This window comes from Lepidochelys kempii, chromosome 2, assembly GCF_965140285.1.
Source record: "Lepidochelys kempii isolate rLepKem1 chromosome 2, rLepKem1.hap1, whole genome shotgun sequence".
Lineage (NCBI taxonomy): Eukaryota > Metazoa > Chordata > Testudines > Cheloniidae > Lepidochelys > Lepidochelys kempii.
Window position 1 is genome coordinate 62,522,516 of NC_136381.1, and position 23,881 is coordinate 62,546,396.

The following is a 23,881-nucleotide window of genomic DNA, read 5'->3' on the forward strand; positions in this document are numbered from 1 at the left end:
GCAGAACTGGAATTAATTTGTAAACTTGACACCGTCAAATTAGGCCTTAATCAAGACTGAGAGCGGATGGGTCACTACAAAAAGTAATTTTCCCTCTGCTGATACTCACACCTTCTTGGCAGCTGTTGGAAATGGACCACCTTGATTACATTGGCCTCGTTAGCACTACAAAAGTAATTTTCCTTCCCTTAGTATTTACCCCTTCCTGTCAACTGTTGAGAATAGGCCACTTCCACCTTAATTGAATTGGCTCATTAGAACTGACCCCCCACTTGGTAAGGCAACTCCCATCTTTTCATGTGCTATAATATATATTCTGCTTACTGTATTTTTCACTCCATGCATCTGATAAAGTGGGTTTTAGCCCACGAAAGCTTGTGCCCGGATAAATTTGTTAGTCTCTAAGGTGCCACAAGGACTCCTCGTTGTTTTTGCTGATACAGACTAACAGGGCTATCACTCTGAAATAATTATCATGAGACTCATGACAGAATCATGAGTGGACGACACTGCTTCTGTGATATGCTGACTCTGACAGCTCTCTGGAATAAAGAGCAAAAATTGCCAAAATACTTTTTTTAAAAGGGGCTGCAGATTCTTTTTTAGTGAATTTAGTACCCAGGAAAGGTGCCAGATTGATAGTGTTGGAGACCAAAGTCACTTATCTGTGAAAAAGGAACAACACAGGCAGTTGGCAGTACAAATTTCCCCACCCTTCCTTGCCAGTATAGGGCCTCCAACCTGAGCTTGTGGGGAGCATCTCCACATGTGATGCCAATCTACATGCCCCATTAGTCCTTGGCCCCTTTTGTTGAGTGTCAACAAAAATGCCAGTTGTCATGTTGGTTTTTATGAAGCAGGTGCGGGTCTACTAGGAAGTGGACTGAGATCACTAATTTATTGTACACAACCCAGCAAATGATAGAAATGTTGTGTAAGGGCTTGTCTACGTGAGGAAACAAACTAGCATAGCTCTTGGGTTATTCTCGAATAGCTCCCTATGTGGACACTCAAATTATTCCAGAATATAATGATTTTTATGCTGGAATAGAGCGTTTATAGTGAAGTAATTATTCCAGAAAGAACACACTTTTATTCCTGAATAATGAGTACTCACAGTGAAGTATTCTGCAATACTTATTCCAATCAATTTCCCCATGTAGAGAAGTCCTAAGTAACAACTTTGGACAAATTACAATGGTGACCTATTTTCATGCGTTAGGGCCAAAAGGGAACATTCTGATTTAGTCTAACCTCCTGTATAGCACAGGCCATGGAACTTCCTGAAAATAATTCCTACAGCCTAGCTTTTAGAAAAACATCCAATCTGAAGTTTAAAATTGCCAGTGATGGAGATTCCTCCATAACTTTTGGTAAATTGTTCCATTACCATTCATTCCAGTCCACCGAGAGGGGTACAGAAGGTTTTTGAAGTTTTGACATATGTTCCATTCTCTATATCACTGGTTCTCAACCCATGGGTCACATGCAGCTTATTTAGCTCACAGCTATGTGCTTAAAAAAAATTCAAAATTTGCCTCTCTGGTCTGGCAGGGAGCGGTGCTAGCTTAGGGGGCAAGACACCGTCTTGCAGCCTGCACCCGTGCTCCTGCCATCAGGGGCTGGTGAGTGCCATGGGGAGTGGGAGAGTGGGTCTGTGGGAGGGTTTGAGGGGGCGCTGGGACCTAAGGGTTTTCGGGGGTGCTGCAGCACCCCTAGATTTTCAGTGGGGCTCTGCTCCTAGCCCCCCTTCCTGGGTCCTGGCTGCTGGCCTGTGCTGGGTACTTCGCTCCTGGCCTCAGTAATGTGAGGTTTCTCATAAAAGTACACATTGTGATATCAACGTGGAAGTAGTTTTAGGAGCACTGAAACAGGAAATAATATTATTACCTAAACAATCTTCATTTTCAAGTACATTATCTATATTGCATTGATTAGCATTAGCCGTGTTAATCGTCTACCCCTTTGAAAATTTTCTAGATTGTAAAGCTATTTGTCTCTCTTGCCTTACCACAAGTTTCTTCTTCTGGTAATTTTAAATTCTATGAGAGCAAGACTTTATTTTATGGGAACTGAGCTCCAATTCAGCGTTCCAGGAGCATGAAAACTTTAATGCGGAATCTGTTTCTGCATTTAACTCTTTCCAGAGTTTTCTACACTGAAAGTCTTTTGAATAAATCCTAGCTACAGTATTTAGCCTCATAACTCCCAACATAAGCAAAAGTTACAACATACATGTATGAAATGAAGTAATTGAATTCAGTGTTGTTTTTTTTTTAAAATATATTTCTGCAGATAACAAGCCCTTTCTTTTCAGTGACAGCTAGCCAACTGGACACTTTCATCATGAATGAATAGAAATAGTTCATCATACTGATGCTTGGTAGTAGTACCACAACTTGACTCTTCAGGATTTTGAAAGCCAACAGCTCTTTGCTATTATGACTGCATGTTGGTATCAGGCTTTTCCTGTTCATTCATGTTATGACTGGGGTTAGGTTAATTCTTAACCTTTCCAAGGCATGGTTTTGCTTTTTATTGGTAGGTTTCAGAAAAGTAAAACCATCTGAAATTTACCATTGAAAACCAAGAATAAGTAATCCCGTAAAATTTTCCTGGAAAGGTACTTATTTTATTTTTATTAAAAAATGTTAGCCAGAAGTAGAGTTCTCCCTCAATGCTATCAGCACTACTGTTAATCTTGCTCTTTCAGGATGGTCACTGAGGAAGGGCAGGAATGACTTTATATACATCATTAATGTCATACAGTGGGGAGGGATAGGTAGAGGAGGTGCTCCTCATGTTACCATTAAATCATTATAGCAGAAGTACCATGAAAATGATTCTTGCCATAAAAATATATTAGATTAAGTGATCGCTGTTCACTACTGGGACAAGCTGTTTCAACTAAATACTGTGAAACTCAGCATGAAGTTCTATTAGAGAGACAAGGTAGGTGAAGTAATATTTTTTGAAAGCTTGTCTCTCTCACCAACAGAAGTTGGTCCAATAAAAGATATTATCTCACCCACCTCCCTTCAATATCCTGGGACTGACATAGCTACAACACTGAAGTTCTATGTCTATTAGGCCCAATTTTATAGGCCCAAATGCTAAAAGCCTGAAATTTCATTGAGTAATAGGGCCTGATTTTGATGGAATGTGTCCATCTGGTAGATACCAAGCTGTGGAAGTTTAAATACTGACCTCCCTTTTAGTGTTTGTGTGTATATAGCAAGAGTTAAATGAAATTGGACAAATAGCTGGGATAAACATATGACATCTGTTTAAATCTATTGTTACACTATGGTTTAAAGTTTGTATTCTTTTCTGGTGATAAACGGATAATAGGCTGAACTAGTGAACACTCGATGCCTAGTTAGCATTGTGTATTTTTATTAAATAATAAAATAATTACATTGCAATAACAAGAGATTAGTGGTTTTGCACTATTAACGCTATACACGAAGGGGAATTATTTTATTGCTTTCAAGAGCATTTGTGAGACTATAGATATAGCATACAAAAACCTACATTTGGTTCTTCGAGAGTACAGGTTCATCCCACAATTTAATATTCATGTCATAATAGAATGGGAACAGATGATCAAGGAAACTGGAGAAATTTAGAGTGATTATGTAAATGTCATAAAATATTTCTTGAGCACACTGTCTTTGTCTTGCATAAAATGGACAGTCTAAATGCAGAGCTCACTCTTATTGAAACTTTCCCTAGCTTAGTATATCACAGGTAATTTGTAAAGTTAGTATGCTAAGGAGATAACAGATCTGCTGCTTGTAATTCATCTTGCAGGTCTGTCATACCTTTCCTTCATGACCAGTAAAATTCTCTTTTTCAATACCCTGTAGCCTTGGGGAAGGCACATTAATTCTAGCTCTTCTACTGACTGCTTTTAATATTTCTTTATACTTTAAAAAAGAAAAGGAGTACTTGTGGCACCTTAGAGACTAACCAATTTATTTGCATAAGCTTTCGTGAGCTACAGCTCACTGCATCCGATGAAGTGAGCTGTAGCTCACGAAAGCTTATGCTCAAATAAATTGGTTAGTCTCTAAGGTGCCACAAGTACTCCTTTTCTTTTTGCGAATACAGACTAACACGGCTGTTACTCTGAAACCTGTCTTTATACTTTGCAACCCTTACTAGCCAAGACTTCATGCCTCTAACTTAGGGGAGGTATAACTACCAGTCCCACATTGTACAGCTAATGTAACAGAAGTTTGGCAAGGTTATTTATTTTTTTTAAGATATATTTAAGACAGAACGTCATTATGTACAAATAAGAACCGTACAAAGTGTTACTCTCCTTTTAATGTGTAAAACAGATTCATATAGATTGTCCAAAAATATTTAACAAACTTGCACACACGGATTTATTGCTTTAACTGGCAATTGTATTGATTGGCATTTATAGTAAGAAATGCTATAGCCAAGAGTTGTTCTTGAAAGCTCTACTACTGCTCACCCCAAAAGGCTTGGCAACACATGTTGCACTCAGGCCCTGGTAGCACTCAATGCTGTCCCCATCCCTGGCGAGGACTGCCTACAGGTAGGTTGTGCTGGGACCTTGTTATAACTCTTACGTTGTGGAGCTACTGGAAAGACAAATCTTCCAAATTTGCAGTGCAAATTCTCTCAATACCATGAGCACAGCATGGCTGGATTAGAAGAAGGATCCATGGGTCTTAAAAGACCCCGAGATATGTTTAGGATTTACTTTAAAACTGCCAGTTTAAGCAGCAGTAGCACACCTGCTAGACTGACCAATACAAGTTTGGCTTATCTGTGCATAAGATCTATAACATGTCCACCACCAGATTACCCAAGTTTTTCACCTAAGCAGACAGAGCAGCGATAATTTTGGTGTGAGGCCAGCTCGAACATCACACTGCCATACACAGATGAGGGCCGCAGGTTCAAATCTAAAATTTCACACTAGCAAGCTTTTAATTTCAAAAGACCACCCCCACATCCCATGCACAAACAAATTATTTAGCATCAGCTTAAGGCTATACGTTCCGCGCCAACACAAAATGAGTGTGGCGTGTGAAGAGGCAGAGGAAAATGGGTTAGGGCTTAAACTGATTTCAGATTGCAAGGCTGAAGTTCTTCAGACCATATGTGTTTAAGATGCAGGTTAATCGTTAGGCAGAGCTGGGAATAGAACTCAGATCTCTGTGACAGACCCAAGTCTCATTCATGTTGCCATGCTTCCTTTTAGGTGAAATAGGCTAAATTAGGCTAGGTTCCTCAAGGAGATAACACAATGTGGCTCTCTTCCATCTCTAGTAGCCCTCAAAATTAGAGATGTTTGAGTCTATTACTGCCCCCATGCTAGTGAAAATGGTCCTTTTGCTGAAGTGATAGGAGTACATGTTTTAGTTGTAGAGATCCCAGGTTCAGCAGCTGACTGCACTTGTCTGTGTTTAAACCACTGGTCCATACTCTGCCCCCAGAGTCAGGAATAGAAACCTGGAATACTTATAGCCAACATTCTGTGCTAATTCACAAATAGTTGTCATCGTCTTTGGGATGCTCCTCATAGAGAATAACAACATGCCTCCACTACCACTTACTCCTATAACTGAAGTGAAGAGCTCTGAGCTGTGCATCTGAAGGTTGTAAGTTCAAATTTGGATAATGAATCATGTCGGGAAAAATGTATATGTTAGTATTAGGATTTTGGTATAGTTTGAGAGGATTTTGCATTGCAGAACATATTTGAATGTTGAGTTAATAGTTTAGTGTATTTTGGTTAATGAGTGCAGTGCTTTTAAGAACAGGGTGGGGGGCACGTATTAGGGTATGTTTGAAGAAGACTGAGAGCAGTATATGTGAGATGGTGGTTGTGTGTGCAGAAAGTGGGAAGACCCTGCCCGTGTAAGCTCTGGAAAGGTCAGATCTTGATTTAATAAATATTCTTTCCAGAAAACTTCACCCTTGAAGGTGTAATAGTAGCACTTATTAGGGCACTGGATGCCTCTGGGCATTGCTAATGAGCTTCAGAGACTTTTGCCTATAGGTCACCAATATGAAACCAGACACTGGAATTAATATTACCAATACCGTCAAACAATCAATATCAAACACTAGTTCAACCATAAATTGCTTTATTAAATCCAAAGGCTAAATGATATCTGTACAATTGCTCTAAACATGTCTAAAAATCCTACACAATAAGCAATTCCTACCTCTGTTCAGTAGAAATCATTCATAAGCATTTGATCAAGATACTCACGAAAGGGCAAGACCTGGGTGCTTAAACCCTTCAAGAGTTCATTCTTTAACAAACAAGTGATGTCATTGCAATTGCTGACTTTAGCTAAGAAACAGATTTGGGCACTCTGGGGTTGGACTCTTTTCTTAGACCTGGACTAGACAAGAATTATAACTGGGTTGCTTTCTTCAAGATAATATTGATATGTTAAAGGACACTACCAGTACATTACTGAACACTTTTAATCAGTTTATGACCATCTTCTATAATTTAGAGTGTTTTTCAAGGACTTTTCCTCCTATCTTACCAGTTACCTTTTAATGTCCGCATTCTTCCCAAAACTTGTCTTTTAAACGTATTATTTTCAAGGCCCTGTTACATTCACCTCCAACCCCTCTGTTTTCAAAGCATTTTCATGGCTGCTAAAAACTCCTTTGTTTTAGTTAAACTACAAAATATATATTTTCCTTCCTTCCTTACACCAGCCCAATTCAGTTAGGGATTAACAGTTGTTCTTTTCTAATGGATGCGTGGTAGCCCTCTTTATGAGATGAGTTTCGGTCTCAGTTCCAGCTCCCATATGGTCACAAAGTAACTACCACACTTTGCTTTGATTGGCAGACTCAGCAGAGAGGCCAAGAATTTCATGGGCCATGGAATAAGTCCCACCTGTTACTTCTAAAGGTAATTCCTCCAGCTAAAGGTTGAGGTATGATGGCTGGGCAGTGTGTTGCTCTGCTGCTGCCCAATAGATAAGCAGAGGGCTTTTTTCAGTAGGGCTGTATGGGCACTCATATTGTTAAAGCTGGAGTTTTTGGTTATATGCAGATATCTCATTTTGTTAAAGCTATCTAATGAGCATATGGAGCTGAACAAACCTAGGCAGCTGTGCAGTTACTGACAGACGGATGAAGGTGAAGAGGAAAACAAATGCTCTTCTCTTGCTGAAGCAATGCAATCTGGGCCCTCCAGATCTCTCTGCCTAATGTGTCAAACCTCTCTAGATCATCTGCTGCTAGTCATGACTTTGGAAGAGGCTGGAGCTTTCACATCAGTAACAGCATGTTCAAAAGGCCAAGGGTCAACCTAGCACGTAATGTGAGATACAAAGGGGGTCTGGTTACCATATGGGATATTATCTTCCATTTCCATCCTTTAATTCAGACCTCTCTTCTTCCCAGTACTAATTGGAGGATCCTTTACCCACTGTGGTGAAAATCCAGAGAGCCAGCTGGGAAATAAGCTATTGAAAAATCTCCCTCTGACATGCTAGTCAATTTCAAGTTAGTTAATACTCAAAAATTCCTACTGATACATATCTTCTAAGAAGTTACTTACCTTTTGAGGAACTGGGTTCAGAAGGGTACAAGAGCATTAGATTCAACTGTCCGCTACTCCAGATTTGTCGCCAGGCCCTGGCTGGATTTGAATGACCAGATTTCTCAAGTGATAACTGTCTCATGGCAGCGGTTCCAGACAAATCACAATTTTATTTTCTTGGCGAGCCTACTGATTCTGTGCAAGAATAATATTGATTGTCTCCTATAGGGAATCTCAAACATTATTAACTTTTGAGTTATGTAATTTGTCTTCAACAAGTGGTCCAGAAATAAATAAATTCTGTGCAGCCCAGCATACCTATTCCACTTGCTAATTCTCTAAACAGGCTTCCTGATGAAAAGGCTGACCAATTCTTTACCCACTGAAATCTTAGTCTTAGGACAAGAATTGGATAAGCTTTTTTTATTTTCATTTTCCCTTCATAACTTACTCCTTTTGATTTACTCCCTCTACACTTCTTAGACTCTAATTGACCACATTGCTGAGATCAACCCTCTTGAAGAGCTGCTCTTTACAGTCCTAAGAGGCTCTTTCCCTTTGTAGAGGACCCTGATGGCTTGCAGGATTGCATCCATTTATTCACCTGATTTATTGCTGGGCACATGATAGCCCACCATCGTTACTGAAGTTATAACGGGTCATTCATCAGTTGTGCTAAATTTGACATCATGGCCCTGCCATATACTGACAGCCAGATGTTCAGGGAACCTTTAGACTAGGACTCGAAGAAAATAAAAAGGTGAATAATGTGCCTATCACACAGGAAAAGTTGGAAGCTTTCATTTCCAGTTCTAATTTTTATGCCCAGCCAGACTTCAGGTATACCTCTTCATTTGATATACCAGAAAGAATAAGAAGCTCCTGTTCTTGTCAGGTCTGTGGTACTGCTTGTGGTGGCAGTGTCCATCTCCAGTTCTATCAAAAGTCATAAGAACATGAAAACAGCCATAGTGGATCAGACCAAAGGTCCATTTAGCCCAGTATCCGGTCTTCCAACAATGGCCAATGCCAGGTGCCCCAGAGGGAATGAACATCAAGTAATCCATTCTCTGTCGCCCATTGCGAGCTTCTGCCAGACAGAGGCTAGGGACACCATCCCTGCCCATCCTGGCTAATAACCATTGATGGACCTATCCTCCATGAATTTATTTAGTTCTTTTTGAACCCTGTTATGGTCTTGGCCTTCACAACATCCTTTTGACTAGAGGGGCTTCTTTGCTTTCAACACTTAAGACAGAAGAGTTGGATCATTTGTCAAAAGCAGTTACTTCCTGCTTCTTTCCTTGCTGTCCTGCTTCTTGTAGTCTGGAGAAGAAATCTAGGGTATTAAAGAGATTATTCAATACCTGTTCAGCAATAGAGGCAATGTTGAGCAACTCTCAGAATCCTGATCAATTTTGTTGATAGAAAAGAGATCTCAAAACGATTATCCTATCTTAGAGCACCAACTCAATGTCCTTAGCAATTATACCAAATAATATTTTAGCCTCCAAAATGCTTGTCTACTTTTTACATAATCCCCAAGCAGAAGTAATCCCTATGGTTTTGTCTTGCAAGTCTTCTTCAATATTGTGCTCTGCCTTTTGGATTTTCATCTGTGCTGTAAATTTTCAGCAAGCTAGTGTTAGTGACAGATCCATTTCTGGAAACAAGTGTTGGCAACTTTTCCCTATTTAGCTGATTGCCATCAACATGCCGTTGAGTATCCAATCTTGTGCACCTTAGTGCCGATCAAAACTATCCCAACTGACTGAAACTATCTTGAACATAAGAATAGTGAAGCTTATGAGAAATTGGCCATTGAAAATGAATAGATTGAGGGACAGTTTGGTATATTTGATAAAAGCATATAGTTAAAGTGTATATAGAAAGATTTGTTATCCTATTATAATTTTAATAAAACAAAATTATAACCCTTATTTGAAGCGTTAGTTTATACATTTAACTCTTGAAAAATTCTTAACACCTGCCCACAGTGTGTTAAATTTGTAATGGATAACTTAGAGCTTCCTTCCATGTACTTTCAATATCGTGTAGGATAAAGTCTCTCTGACATTTAATTGGTGCACTATGGTGATTGGAAATGCAATAATTTATCAGTTATGGCAAAAAATCAGCTGATTTTTCGTGAACCTATATTTAACTGGAGAGTGCCTCTGTCAAGCACATTTATACAGTAGAACCTCAGAGTTATGAGCACTAGATTTACGAACTGACCAACCACACACCTCATTTGGAACCAGAAGTACGCAGTCAGGGGCCTCTGCAGGAGGCCAGGAAGCAAATACAGTACTGTGTTAAAATGTACACTATTAAAAAAAAAGGAAAGCAGCAGCATTCTTCTGCGTAGTAAAGTTTGAAAGCTGTATTATGTCAATATTCAGTTGTAAACTTCTGAAAGAACCATAACTTTTTCTGAATTATGAACAACCTCCATTCCTGAGGTCTCTAATTACTGTATTTCAGTATTAAAAATATGCATTGTGGCCCTCTGGAAATGCTGACTTCTAACAAAACATACACTTTCCCAAACGTTGTTTGGAAAGACAATTGAGGTTCATTGTAAGAATGGGTTTCTCCAAATAGATGTCTTTAGAGAGAATACTTTACTGAGTCCTTTCATATTATATATTTCTTTACTGATTTCAGTGGAAACATTCAATGATAAAAGGGCAGTTTAAATGTGAGGTTTTTATATCAGTGCTTCAGACTTTTCAGTAAGATTCCTCAGACCATATGTAACACAGAATGTAAATCGACCTGTGCAGAAACCACACTGGTTAGCTCTCATTTTAGGGTTAAGACAGAAATTCACTCGGTTCAGTACTATGAACATAAACAGCTTCCCTGGGACTCATAACAGGTGCTGTTTTCCATGAATACATAAATTACATTAAATGAAACTTAACTTTAAAATGTTAGGATCCAATTCTCCAGACACTTTCCATTTGGAATAGCTTTGATTACCATAAGTTATCCCATTGACAACAGTATTAGTAGGATCAGTTATTTGCTCTTTATAAAATTTACTCACTATTTTTGACCTCTTAAATATTTGTGTCATGGGGTAGATACACCCCAACACAAGGTGTCAGGTCGCATGCAACAAATAATGGGTTACAGCTCAAGTGGCTAGAATAGATACTAATGCCCTAGCCTATAAAGCAGGGCACCGTGGCCGGAGCCCCACAGGGCCCCGTGGGGCTGCCCTGGGCCACGGAGCTGGAGCCCTTGAGTAGTGCCTGCACCCTGAGGTAGGTATGGGGCAGGGCAGGGGGACCCTGGCCAACCCTTCTCCACCAGGTCCTGACCCAGGCCTCTGTAAAATCAGGAGTCTGCAGTTTGGCTCAGTTTCCTATTTTGAGAGTTGTGTTCCCTGGGTTGCTTCCTACCCTTGGTTCCTGCTCTGTGAGTTTTCCTGGGGGCGTCAGCATTCCAATTCACTCTTCCTCCAAGGTCTGGTGGTTCTGCCGTTGATCCCAGTGGGTTGACCTCCATGGTCTGTAGCCCCTGCAGCTCCCTGGCAGGAGCCTCCAGTATGCATCTGCTCTCCTCCTCAGCCAGCCCAGACTGAGCTAGACCACTCCCTTTTATATCCTGTCTCCTGGTTGAGCATGCCCGGCAGAGGCAAGGGGGGTGGCCTCTTTGGCCCACAGTGTGCGGTTAACCTGAGCGGGGTCAGTGCAGGGTAGTTACACCCTGCCACACACTCTATCCCTCAAGCAAGGACCCAGCGAGGGTCCTTCTCCTTTGTCCTCCCCTCCCATTGAGGAAAAGAAGTCCGCATTAGCATGATCCCTACCTATATGGTGTAGCACACTGAACTTGTAGTCTTGGAGGGAGAGGTACCACCACATAATCTGGGCATTCGAGTCCTTCATGGTGTTGATCCAACGGAAAGGTGCATGGTCCGTGATGAGGCGGAAGGGGCCCCCTCATAGGTAATACCTTCGGGCCTCAATCGCCCACTTCACTGCTGAGCCCTCCTTGATGGTGGAATATTTAGTCTCCCTGGGGTGTAGCTTCCGGCTCAGGTAGAGCATGGGGCGTTCCTCCCCATCCAGCTCCCGTGACAGTACGGCCCCAAACCCCACTTCTGAGGCATCCGTCTGTAGGATGAATGGCTTCGAAAAATCTGGGTGAAATAGATACACCCCATCACAATGTGAAAGATAAGAACCCTGTGATGAACTGTACACATTTAGTTGAGCGCACACACCATTGCTTCAGAGTTTACTGTGTTTGCAATTAAGTTATTTTATTTTTTTAAACAGGATCTATCTCACACATCCTCTCCTGACATATCACATACTACTTTGATCCAGTGTTGACAGTACTGCTAGAGCTTTGATTTAACTTCATTGTATTTTAGTCTTTGCTAGACTGTCTTGCCTGTTCACATTTTACTGTATTTATACTGTGCATTAGTGGTTTACATTTTTGTTTTTTATTTTTATTTTTCCAGTAGCACCCATAGTGTTCCAGGTGCCATACAAACACAAAAGAACATAGAAGTTTTAAATATGGTATTGGTTTTACAATACATAGTGTATTTCCCTGGTCATGATCAACTTATTTTTCTGCCAAAAAGTGTTCAATTTTGTAATGATTGTATTAGTTTTTCATAATTTCATCCTTAATTAATCATGTGGTGATGTTATATTGTTAGTCCCTTTAACTGAAACAGGAACAGGTTGGTGCAAGACTTAGATTTTACTCTATTTTACCAGCACATTAGAAACTGTAATGTATTTGGCATAATGCTATTTTTTGTTTGTAACTTAGTTATTGGAATTATAGGCAGTATTGCATTATGTAGATGGATACTTCATATAACTTTACTTTGACTGATATTCCTATTTCTGGTTTGTATCTCTGATTTTATACTGTGGTGGTATCACTTCAGCTTGCCTCTCTCTGACTGTTCATTTATTTAGTTTCATTTTACTGCTATTGTTATAGTACGTATGCGATGTGAGCTGAATCTTGTTGAGTAACTCGCTCCGTCAAGTAATACTTATGTTTGTGGGCAACCTGCTACAAACCCTTTACATTTTTAGAAAATTAGTTATCTGCAATTTATACTGTTAAGCTTTCTTAATGCATTGATTTACAGTTCAGTATTCAAATAGTGTCTAAACCTTTTCTGAAAAATAGTAACTCTTACGTTTTATCATCTTTGTGTGAACAGAGATTCTGGTACCCAATCCCAACTCCCATTAACTTGAATGGGAAGATAGTTTGTGTTCCCCTGCAGACTGATGAGTAGAAGTTGTTAATGATAATACATTTGTTCAGTGATTTTTCCATAGCAGTTTCCTTACTTTTAAAAAAAAAGGATTGTTTTGGGGACAACCTAGAGAATACTTTTTTAATGTGTCTGTAAAAAATAGCAGATTTTGCTTTTTGTGCTGTCAAATTAGCAGGTTATTTTAATAATTAAGTTATATGAAGATAGCTGGAATTATATAAGAATTCCTGCCAGCTGTGATATTGGAGCACTAAATATATGCAGCTTACTGTTACATTATACATTAAGTCCCATTTCATTATTAGATAGCATACCATTCAACTTCGAATTTTAAGTTTCTGTGCCTTTTTATGGCTAATGTTTTTAGTGCGATTTTTTTTTAAGGAACTTTTATTATCGTAGTTTCTGTGCCTTTTTATGGCTAATGTTTTTAGTGCGATTTTTTTTTAAGGAACTTTTATTATCGTAGTCTCTGTCTTTTCTGAACTGATTATTTTGTGTTCCATGATGTACTCTAAGGCTAAGATAAGAAACTTGTTCAGTAACTCCTCGCTTAACATTGTAGTTATGTTCTTGAAAAATGCAATTTTAAGCGAAACGATGTTAAGCTAATCCAATTTCCGCATAAGAATTAATGTAAATTGTGGGGGTAAGATTCCAGGGAAATTTTTTCAGCCAGACAAAAGACATTATATAGATATACAGGATACATTTTAAACAGTTTTAAACAAACAATGTAATATAGGTATAAATTTTAAACCAACAATTTAATACTGTACTCAGCAACGATGATAGTGAAGCTTGGTTGAGGTGGTGGAGTCAGAGGTTGAAAGAGGGTGGATCATCCAGCTGCTCCTCTTGCTGTTCTTTCCAAAGTGCTGGGGGGTGCTCAACCCCTGGCTCTTCCAGCCCTCGCTGCCCTCCCACCCTGCCTTTTCCTACCCCTGCTCCACCTCCTCCTCCCGAGTGCCCCATGTCCTCGCTCCTCCCTGTGCCTCCCGCCTGCAGCTATCAGCTGTTTCGGGGTGTTCAGGAGGCTCTAGGGGGGAGGAGGAAGGCTGCGCACCGCGTCCCCCCCAGAGCCTCCTAAATGCTGCGAAACATCTGATTGCTGCAGGCAGGAGGTGCAGGGAGAGAGGGGGGAGTTGCTGATCTACGGGGCCACCAGCAGGCAGGAGGCACTGGGAGGGTGGAGGGGAGCTGTCAGCCCATCCTGGGTCCAAGCCCCCACAGCCAAACAATGTTATAAGCAAACATTGTGCAACATTAAATGAGTATGTTCTCTAATAGATCAATGACATAACAACAAAACAACATTAACTAGGATGACGTTAAGTGAGGAATTACTGTATTTAGAAAAAAGCTTTTGGGAAAAAGTTATACTGATTGTGAACTGGCCAGTTAAGTTTAATGGAAAAACAAATTATATTTGAAAGGGAATAGGTATTACAGAAGACTTTGCTTCTGTGTCTTTTAATTTTGTTGGACACAATTTAACATAACAAACGGCTGTTTAGTGTTATGGTGCCCTGTTAAGCTGTCATTTTCTTGAAAGTTAACTTATCGTTCCTTGAGGCATCAGCTCACATGGCACTGCTGTCAAATTTTAGCACCTAAATATAGACGCCATCCTTCAACTTCAAGCCGTGGACGACATGTACGCATTTTGTCCAGTGAATCTGAGTATCATGAAAAAAAAGCATGCCTTTTTTATCTGACCTCGATTTACTTAAGTATGTTTTTCCTTGTAGAGGGATGAACTTAAGCATGTGCCTAATTTTAAGTGACTGTTTAAATGCTGTACTGGTTCAGGCCCCAGTGTCTTGTTTTGTATCATCTTTAGGACAAACCTCACAGTATCACTTTAATTTAAGTGCAGGCATGGTGAACATTGTACTGATACTCAAATAAGATAGTTCTTCCCTAAAGAGTTTACAATCTAAAAGACAGTCACAGGGAAGAGAAGACAAGACTCAGTAGGAGACCTAGAGGGAGGGAATTGACTAAGATTTTGCTCCAACATTATTCTTCTGTGATATGAAATTGGGATGGAGGTAATGTTTGACCCGGGCTAGTTATTGGGATGAAATAGTAAGGAAGAAAGCTTCAAAGGAAAAACTTAGCTATTTACTACAATATATTTATGCCTATGATTGGCCACAGTAAGATGCATTGTACGATGTTGCTGTAGTGTTGTTTTTATTCATTCAAAATATTATAGTTTATTAATGATGGGTCAAATCCTGCCCTCCATTGAAATCAGTGAAATTAATTCAGTGATGAATTTGGCCCATTAAATTCAGTTGTGATTAAGCATAAGAAAATAATGAAAGATGTCCAGTCTAATATCTAAATTCATTTCCTTTAAAGCTTCCCATATAGCTTATGCCACCAATTTTAACCTACTTTTAACTTATTTAATACGGAATATCTCCACAATGCTATTTTTAAAGATCCACAGTCGAGAAGGGTGTGGAATGATGGTTAGAGCAGGGACCTGGGAGTCTGAACTTGTGGGTTTTAGACCCTGCTCTGCTGTTGACTTTCTGCAGAACTTTTGACTTGTTACTTAATCTCTGTGACTCTATTTAAAATGTAAAATTCCAGGTAAAATGGGAATGGTACCCCACAAGGTAGGTAAGAGATGGAATACTTATCTCTAAGGCAGTTTGATATCCTCTCGTACAGAGGCAACTATTTATGTTATATCTACAGCTGCATTTGCTTTCTTTTTGTAGCACCAGCTATGTCAACATAGTTCTGGGAACTGAGATTAATCAAAGATGCTATTAAGCAAATAGAACACAACATGGTTGCATTGTGTATCCTAATCAACATGTTGTGGGGAGGGGGGGTTATCAAAGTTTGTCAATCAGTTTAATTATTGTGTTTGCAAGTTTCTAAATAGATATGACACATAGCAGAGAGAGAAATAAAAACTAAAAGTGTTCTTGATATATCATTAAAAAATAATGGTGCAAAAGAAGCTCACAGGTATAAAATTAACATAAACATTCTGGCTTCAGTTTCAGGCTGGTAATAGCACTGGCATATGGATGATGGAAGTGGGTTGGGTAGACCCTCTCTTTTATTTTATTTTTTTTAAATTAAGGAATATTTTCTTCTAACTGCATATTAGCTATATAAAATGCTTCCGTAGTGTGCTGATCATTCAAGATACTGAGTCATAAATGGGGCAGCTAATTGAAATAAAACTGTGAAAATAGATCCTTATAAATCTCAATGTATTATTTTTTCTTTAAGGACTACTACACCAGGGGAGACTAAACTTTTAGCCTCTGAAGTCTATGACATCCTTCAAGCTTCCAACATGTCAGACATGGATGGTGTGAATGAAATGAATTCTTGCCGGCGGAAAGCTCAGTTTTTCCTGGGCAGTACAAATAAACGTGCTAAAACAGTGGTTTTACATATAGATGGCCTTGATGATTCAGTAAGTAAATCCTAAGTACTTATCATTAGGAATCAGACTGGAAATGATAGGGAAATACTGTGATAATGTACATGCAAAATATATTCAAAATATGGTGCAAAATATATTCAAACATACTTTGCACCAAAAAAGAAGGGCATTCAAAGAATGCTTTTATTATTTTCATGTATGCCAGCAACTCCTGTGAGTCATATTTTGAAATACTGATATATAATTTAAAGACATTTAATGCAAGAAATATTTATGGCTAGTTGCTTTGTAACTTTGTATTTTTAAATAATTCCATTTCCATCTTTGCCAATTTTGTTTCCTGTTTCAGTCACCTTTAGAATAATTGAGGTACTGCCTTTTATCAATCTCGATTCATGATATTTCTCTGTGGTCAGAGCACTGGAATCAAAACCATTCCTTGTTTTTCACAATTGCCTGTACAGCATGAGAGATTCTAGCCACTGACTAATCTTCTATTATAACTCTAAGGAACGTTGAATTTTGTTAGCGTCCTTTTGCTACATCATCTTGTAGTCTGTGAGATGTTTTCTACTATAGTGACCAGACTGGCACTTGAGATAGTGAGATCTCACTGAGTCTTTATGTAAGGTCAAAATAACTTCTACAGATTTATCCACCATACCCTGTGTACAACACCCCAGGGCTATGTTTGCTTTTTTACGGCTGCCAAATAGCATGTAGATTTTTTAAGCATGTTCTTCACAAATGCCCTCAGGTCTCTGTATCTTCAGCTTTGTACCCATTTTAAATGATCAGACCTGATCCTTTGTTTTGTTACTTTACGTTTTTCCAAGTAAGCATGTCTGGGAACCCAGTTTATCAATAGCATTCCCTTCCTCATATTTTCTTGTGAGTACATTTAGCTCCTTTTGAAATTAGATTGTACTCCAAGTCATTTGTATGCGTGGTAAAGAAATAAGTACTTACCTTGGAACCCTTCACTTGTTCGTTTATCAGCATCACTTGCTTTTGTATCTTCAAACCAGTTTTTAATACATTCCAATAGTATGCTCCTATTATGTTTACTAACATTGTAGATCATTTGTGCATCAGAGTCTCTAAAGCTTCTCTAAAACACAGATAAACTCTATCCACTTCTCCTTTGTCTGCCAATTCAAGTACATATAATCCCGTAAATGGACTGAGGCCAGCAGGTCTGAAGACCTCTTATTTGTGTTCCCTGACAAATGGAGCTAATGCAGCTCTTTGCAATTTCACTTTTTAAGCGTTGTGGCAAAGATATTCATTGCTATCCTAGTAAAAAGTGTATAACAAGGTATTTAGATGTTTGGATCCAGAGAGCAGAACTTCGGGCTTCTCCGGTTGCCTGGAATACACCAGCATGTTTTCTCAGCTCATTATTAAAGGAAAAGAAGAATCTGGCTGTGTGCTGGCTGGATTAGCTAATGTACATAGTTCTGAGTTTCATGAGCCTATCAAAGAAACCCTACTGATATTCGAGGTGCCTGGAATAACACAGCAGCAGTAAAACATCCCTACAAAGCAGTTTTAAGTGTTAGAATAAGTTGGGAACTATACAATGGTAGAGGATGTGAACAATAACAATAATTTAGCTTTATATAGCACTTGACAAAGAAGATTCGGTCTGAGGTATGTGTGTAACTTCATCTATGTGTATGCATATGCATGGCTGGCCTTAGCATTTTTTGCCAGGTCTGTGAAACATTCTTACTGTCAAATAACTAACTTCATCCCTGCCAAAATTAAAGCAAAAAAACCAGTTTCTGTCTGCAATGCTTCTTCCCTGCCCCCATAATTGACTCTTGGCTCCAGCGATGACCCATTACCTTCCTCTGTGTATTCATGTGAATAAAGAGCAGAGTCTGTTTTTATTAAATTATTTTTCTTTTTAAACTTAAGAACTATTTCAATGTATCAAACACATCTGCAGGAATTCGAAGTTTTGAATAGACTTGTCTGATTTTTTGGGCCTGGAAATTCATATGTCAGAGTTGACCTACTTAAGGCTTTTTACCAGTTCATGTTTTGTAAGAGTGATTGGAAATCCTGTAAATCTATCTTGACTTGTTGGAGACCTCAAATAGTTCTTGATCAGTTCATTCAAAATAAAGCTACATTCTGTAGAGTTTGATAATGATCTCAGTCAAAAAACAAAAAATGTAGTACAACAGAAGTCTGTTGATTGATCTACTGCCGTCTAATCTTCCCAATAAGACTTCATAGTGGTAACAAATGGGTAGTCTGTATAATTTTAGCCGGAGTTGGCAGGATTTTTTGTCAGCCCCAAATAATCAGAATCTTTTATTAATTTTTAAGAACACTACACGAGAGGCAGCCTTAGCACTTTTGGGCCCACTTTTTGTTATCCTTCCCACTCCCCCATGAACTGCAAATGACTTGTCTACCATAATTATTGGTAGGGGGGGAGGGATAGCTCAGTGGTTTGAGCTTTGGCCTGCTAAACCCAGAGTTGTGAGTTCAATCCTTGAGGGGGCCTTTATGGATATGGGGCAAAAATTGGGGATTGGTCCGGCTTTGAGCAGGGGGTTGGACTAGATGACTTCCTGAGGTCCCTTCCAACCCTGATATTCTATGATACTTCACAGTACACAGAGTTGGCCTGATGGTTTTGGGAACAGTTGGCAAGATGAGTCTTTGATATGCATCTCAGACTTAACTGACTCATTATATAAAACATGGATACCTGAGTTACCTTTAGGTTTTGTTTTCCCCAACCCTAAATTCCATGCTGTGGTAGAAGGATTGCCCAGCTGGGATTTGTTCATAGTTATCAATGGAAAGGACAGTTGTCCAAATAGCTGGAGGTTGCCAAGTCTCCAGCTAGTGAAGGGATTTGTACACACTCTGCTGAGGCTTAGCATTCATGTAGTGTTTTACAACTTAAAGTAGTAAACTTTCTGTGGAATAGGTATTACTCCATTTAGGGAAACAGAGGCACAGATTATATGATTTGACCAAGCTCTCAGAAGGAGAGACTCTGTCAGTTGATATATGTATCCATGCAATCACCCCTTGTTTAGTCTACTAAACCATGTTGCCTCTCACCCTTTTGTGCCTTCCCTCCTCGTGGCCAGAAGTGGTTTTATTTGTCTTTCACTTGTACAATGCAGTTTGCCCCCTCCCCCCCCACACTTTTGTGTAAAGATATCCCAGGCCTACTATATTGCCACAATTCTAATTATTAATGTTCTTTAATACAGTCCAAAATGACATTCATATGTGCATGGAAGTAAGCTGAGTTTTGCCTCTGTATAGTTTAGCTGAACCAGTTAGTTAGCAGATTGATGAAACTTGACTAACACTTGAGTCTATAAGACTGTCAAGGTGTGTATATATGTATCTATCTCTGGTAACCCACTACAATGTAGCTTTTTTGTTTGTGGTAACAGTCTCCCAAATAGATATTTTACTCTCTTTGTAGTAACCATCTTGTTTTCTAAATACTGAAAAAGTAAGAAAACATTTTAAGGTAATGTAGACTAGATGCAACCAGTATAGGTCAATGTAATGTTATTGCACAGTAGGCATTGTCACTTGCTTTAAACATAACATGCAGTTGGTTTTTTAACCAAACATTTTTTCCCTTGAAATCAGAGTTAAGATTATGCTGTGCTTTGATGTCCATGAGCTGCCACAGATGAGGTAGCTGAAGGATACAACAGCTGCTTTGATGCATTCAGTCAGTATGGATACAAGGTGTCTGATAAATAGCAACTTAAACACTAACTACACATCAATGAGCGCTCCACTCAATCCGGACTTAACCTCAGGGGACTGTTTAGCTGATCATACGGAGAAAAACATTCTTTGCTTTTCAGCACTTTTTCCTGATTATTTACAGTTGATTCCATCCTTGTCTGACTTTTAAAATATAAGCAAAAATGTTGTAAATTTTGTTATGACAAGGTTTGTAGCAATATGAAATGTCAGTGTATGTGTATTAAAAATAATTGTAACCAGCACTATTTATTTTCTTCTGCAAAATTACCTTATTTACCAACTGTCTTAAAAGATGCAGGAGTTTGTCATAACATCCACGGTTAATACTTTTGTATGGCCTTTGCATGTTAATACTTTATTTTTTTTTAGTCTCGAAGGAATCTTTGTGAAGAAGCCTTGTTGAAAATTAAAGGAGTTATTAGCTTTACATTTCAAATGGCGGTTCAAAGATGTGTGGTCCGAATTCGCTCAGACTTAAAAGCAGAAGTAAGTACTTGCAACTGTGCTTGCTTTAAGGCCTGTGCATCTGTTGCAGTTCTATAACACTATTTTCCTTTATTTTCCTTGTGTTTTCTCCCTCTTGTAGGCTTTGGCAACAGCAATAGCATCAACCAAAGTTATGAAAGCACAGCAAGTTGTGAAAAGTGAAAGTGGAGAGGAGGTGAGATACAGTTCATTCTAACTAGAGGTGGATCTGGCTTGGATCTTTGGTACCTGTACTACAATGCCCATCACTTCTATTCTTAAGGAACTGTACATTGTTGTACTTGTCAGAGATTCATACACAACATAAAGAGGATAAAGTGTATACTGCCCAAAGATGTGAATCCATATAATAGTATTCCTAGAAATTACTGTTGAACTGTTAGCAAGAGGTGTAACCGTACAGGACAGCCATCTCCTGCTGACACTAGACTCTCCTGACCTGGAGAGATGAGTCTGGAAACTGAGATTTGGTTTCTGTCAAGAAGGCAAATCTCAATGATGTGGTTTTATTTCACAGCTGTAGAGAAAGATAGTCTGACTTTTTGGTGGTATGTTTTTACCTTAAACCTGTACTTTTCTTGCATATGGTCTAAATAAAATGGATTGACAGTGCCTAATATCTACCATGGCAGTTATTTAGGGAAGTGTTCATTGCCTCTCAGGATGAGGCCCTTGTCTTTTTTTGTATTCATTTTGATTCACAGCATTTGACAATTTCTTGAACTCTTCTATTCATTAGGTGCTGGTTCCATTCCAAGATACTCCTGTAGAAGTAGAGCAAAATACAGATCTACCTGACTATTTGCCAGAGGATGAAAGCCCTACAAAGGAACAAGACAAAGCAGTATCCCGGGTTGGGTCACACCCAGAAGGTGCAGCCAGCTGGCTCAGCACAGCGGCAAACTTTCTGTCCAGGTCTTTCTACTGGTGACTTGCGTTGTGGTTAAAGGACTGCATGAACAACCAACAGGGTGGCCAGTTTTCCATTGGTGTGGTGAACTGCCAAGTGCAATTTGCAATAAATTATCACGAAAAGATTTTAGATTACACAAATGTATGCTGCATTTTACATTTTATTGGCCATTTAGCCTGTTAGGCAGGTCAAAGGACAGAGGCCTCAGATCAAGTCGCTTTTGTTTGTTTTCACGTACATTTTATTGTCTCCTTTTTTAAATGGGTCCATTATTAAAAACCAAACATTTATGCTTATGGAGCTTTAAGTTTGACTTCACACGAAGCAAGCGATAGGGAGAACCCATTCAACTCAAGTCTCAGGACCTCTGAAAGGAAATTCTTATTAGTTCTAGTTGTGCATGAATCAAAATGCCTTTTTTGTTTTGCCTTATTTCAGATTTATTTCTTTTGGTTTTCTAGACATTGACTCCAGATGAAAATATACCCTGCCTTTGTTTTGCCTTTTATTTTTGCCAACCATGTTCAGAACCAGCATTTCATATTAAATTTCTGTATGAAAATAAAATTGCTACACACTTGAACTTTATAACCCCTTATGTTTGTTGAAATATTTTTCAGCCCTTAAACCACTGGTGAGCTATGAGATTAACATATAAGGGATTAAATGAGCAGAAAGAAGTATGTATGTATGTATATGTTATACAGTAAATAAACTGCTGTAGGAAAATCATTTCAATGATGGGTGTGAGTGACTTTGTGTATATAGTACCAGATACTACTGACTGCCATGTAGGCTGGTTAAGAAGATCATACTCCAAGATCCAGCTGTGATCTGCTCAACTGCTTATTGCAGTTTCTTCTGAGATAGAAGGTGGGTTGTTGGCCTTACTCCGTTATCAGATAGTGCCCACTATAAGTGACTATAATGGTAACTGAAACTTCATAAACTTGAAAAATAAAACAAATTGAATGCCTGTTCCGCCACAGTGCCACTCTCATAAATTTTGACTTTAAACTTTTATTGCTTGGCAGAAATCTGATCGGTAGTACTGTAGTTGTTTCCTCTTATTGCCTTCATTATTTTCCCATGAAAGCACATCAACGTGGATAAGACAAAAACCATACCTGAACAATTGGTTTTGTCTTGTTGTTTGCAGACAGTGTAAGTTTAAAGATGTCTTGGTGATTAACATCTTCTCTCTGTTTTGTGACCAGAAAAGATAGCAAAAGTAGGTAGAATCTATGAAAGTAGATATTGAAATATTAGTAAGCATTTTCAGTGTTCTGAAAACTACAGTACTGCTTTGTTGCTTCACAGGAATACAGCTAAAAAACTGTAATGCTATTATAAAACTGACCAAAAAAAATGTTTTTTGTGATGACATCCATGCTATAACATTGGCTACATTTTCAATTTGGAGACTGAGACAAATGTTTGCTCCATAAAAGTTACTCCCCAGTGTTATGGGCAGGGAGTAAAATCATTCACAGGCTTTCATATTAATGCAACAGTGTACAGGAAAGAATAGTGTAAAATAACAACAGTAACAAAAGTCAGAGTTGACCAACTCAAATTCAGTGTCATTCGGGGACGAAAAAGGTTACTTTCAGACTAGATGTCTCTGTTTTTTAATGTAGCTAGCTCATTTTGATTCAGGTTTATACGCACAGATTGAAAATACAAGCTTTCCAGGGCATGTATTGCTTTAAATATGTAATATTACTCATTTTGCAGTCTAGAATGTTACAGTACCAAATGTGTTTGAAAAGCCCTCTGTTCTATAGCCATGAATGCAAAGTTTACTTTTCTCTGTTAACATTTGTTTGCATTTTGTATTACTGCACATCTACTTACTAAATTACTATACCCCTTTGGATATTAATGGTTCAATACAAGTAGGTATTACAGTTTGTGCATTCAGTCTTTAGGTATGCTATTTTTTGACAGTATTGCAGGTCTTGTAAAACAGTTAAGGCATCTGTACAAGTTTTTGAAATATATTGTAAAATAATAAAGGGTAATATAACTAAACTAAACATACTCCTGCATCCTGTGGTTTTTGGGGTATAGTAATGACAATTGACTTCTGTTATGTTCTTGGGTTTTCTACTTCTAAAAGCTCATGCTCTTTATTTTTGGATTTCAAGAGAGAGAAACACAAATACCTCATCATAATATCAAATGACCCATGCTCAACCATTTCTTTAGTGTGTTATGTCCTGCATGCTGCAAATATTTTTAGAATGTGCTTTTATTTAAACAGTATTCTTCGAGTGACTGTGCATATTAACATAGGTTTTGTGCTATCTGGTGCAGCCAAATGGTAGGACCTTCTCCCAGCAGTGCCCATTAGAGTGCACGTGCAGCTCAGCAATAGTGCCTGATTCTCTGCCTGAAGAGGGGGATGAGGAGATACTGTTCAACAAGAGGAGCTATCAGATGGATAGAGACTTTGATCCT

At 38.8% G+C, this 23,881-nt stretch overlaps 1 protein-coding gene across 4 annotated transcripts in view; it reads left to right on the plus strand.

Moving 5' to 3' along the window:
• Nucleotides 1-23,457, plus strand: part of ARMC1 (armadillo repeat containing 1) — a 50,694-nt gene extending 27,237 nt beyond the window's left edge. For 3 of the 4 annotated variants that reach the window (XM_073331016.2, XM_073331015.2, XM_073331017.2), the window contains exons 4-7: nucleotides 16,095-16,284; nucleotides 20,389-20,505; nucleotides 20,606-20,680; nucleotides 21,245-23,457. In XM_073331016.2, the coding sequence (XP_073187117.1) occupies nucleotides 16,095-16,284; nucleotides 20,389-20,505; nucleotides 20,606-20,680; nucleotides 21,245-21,436 (574 nt within the window). In that variant the 3' untranslated portion in view covers nucleotides 21,437-23,457. The remainder of the gene's footprint in view (nucleotides 1-16,094; nucleotides 16,285-20,388; nucleotides 20,506-20,605; nucleotides 20,681-21,244) is intronic. The other variant, XM_073331018.2, reaches the window with a different exon arrangement.
• The last annotated feature ends 424 nt before the right edge of the window (nucleotides 23,458-23,881 follow it).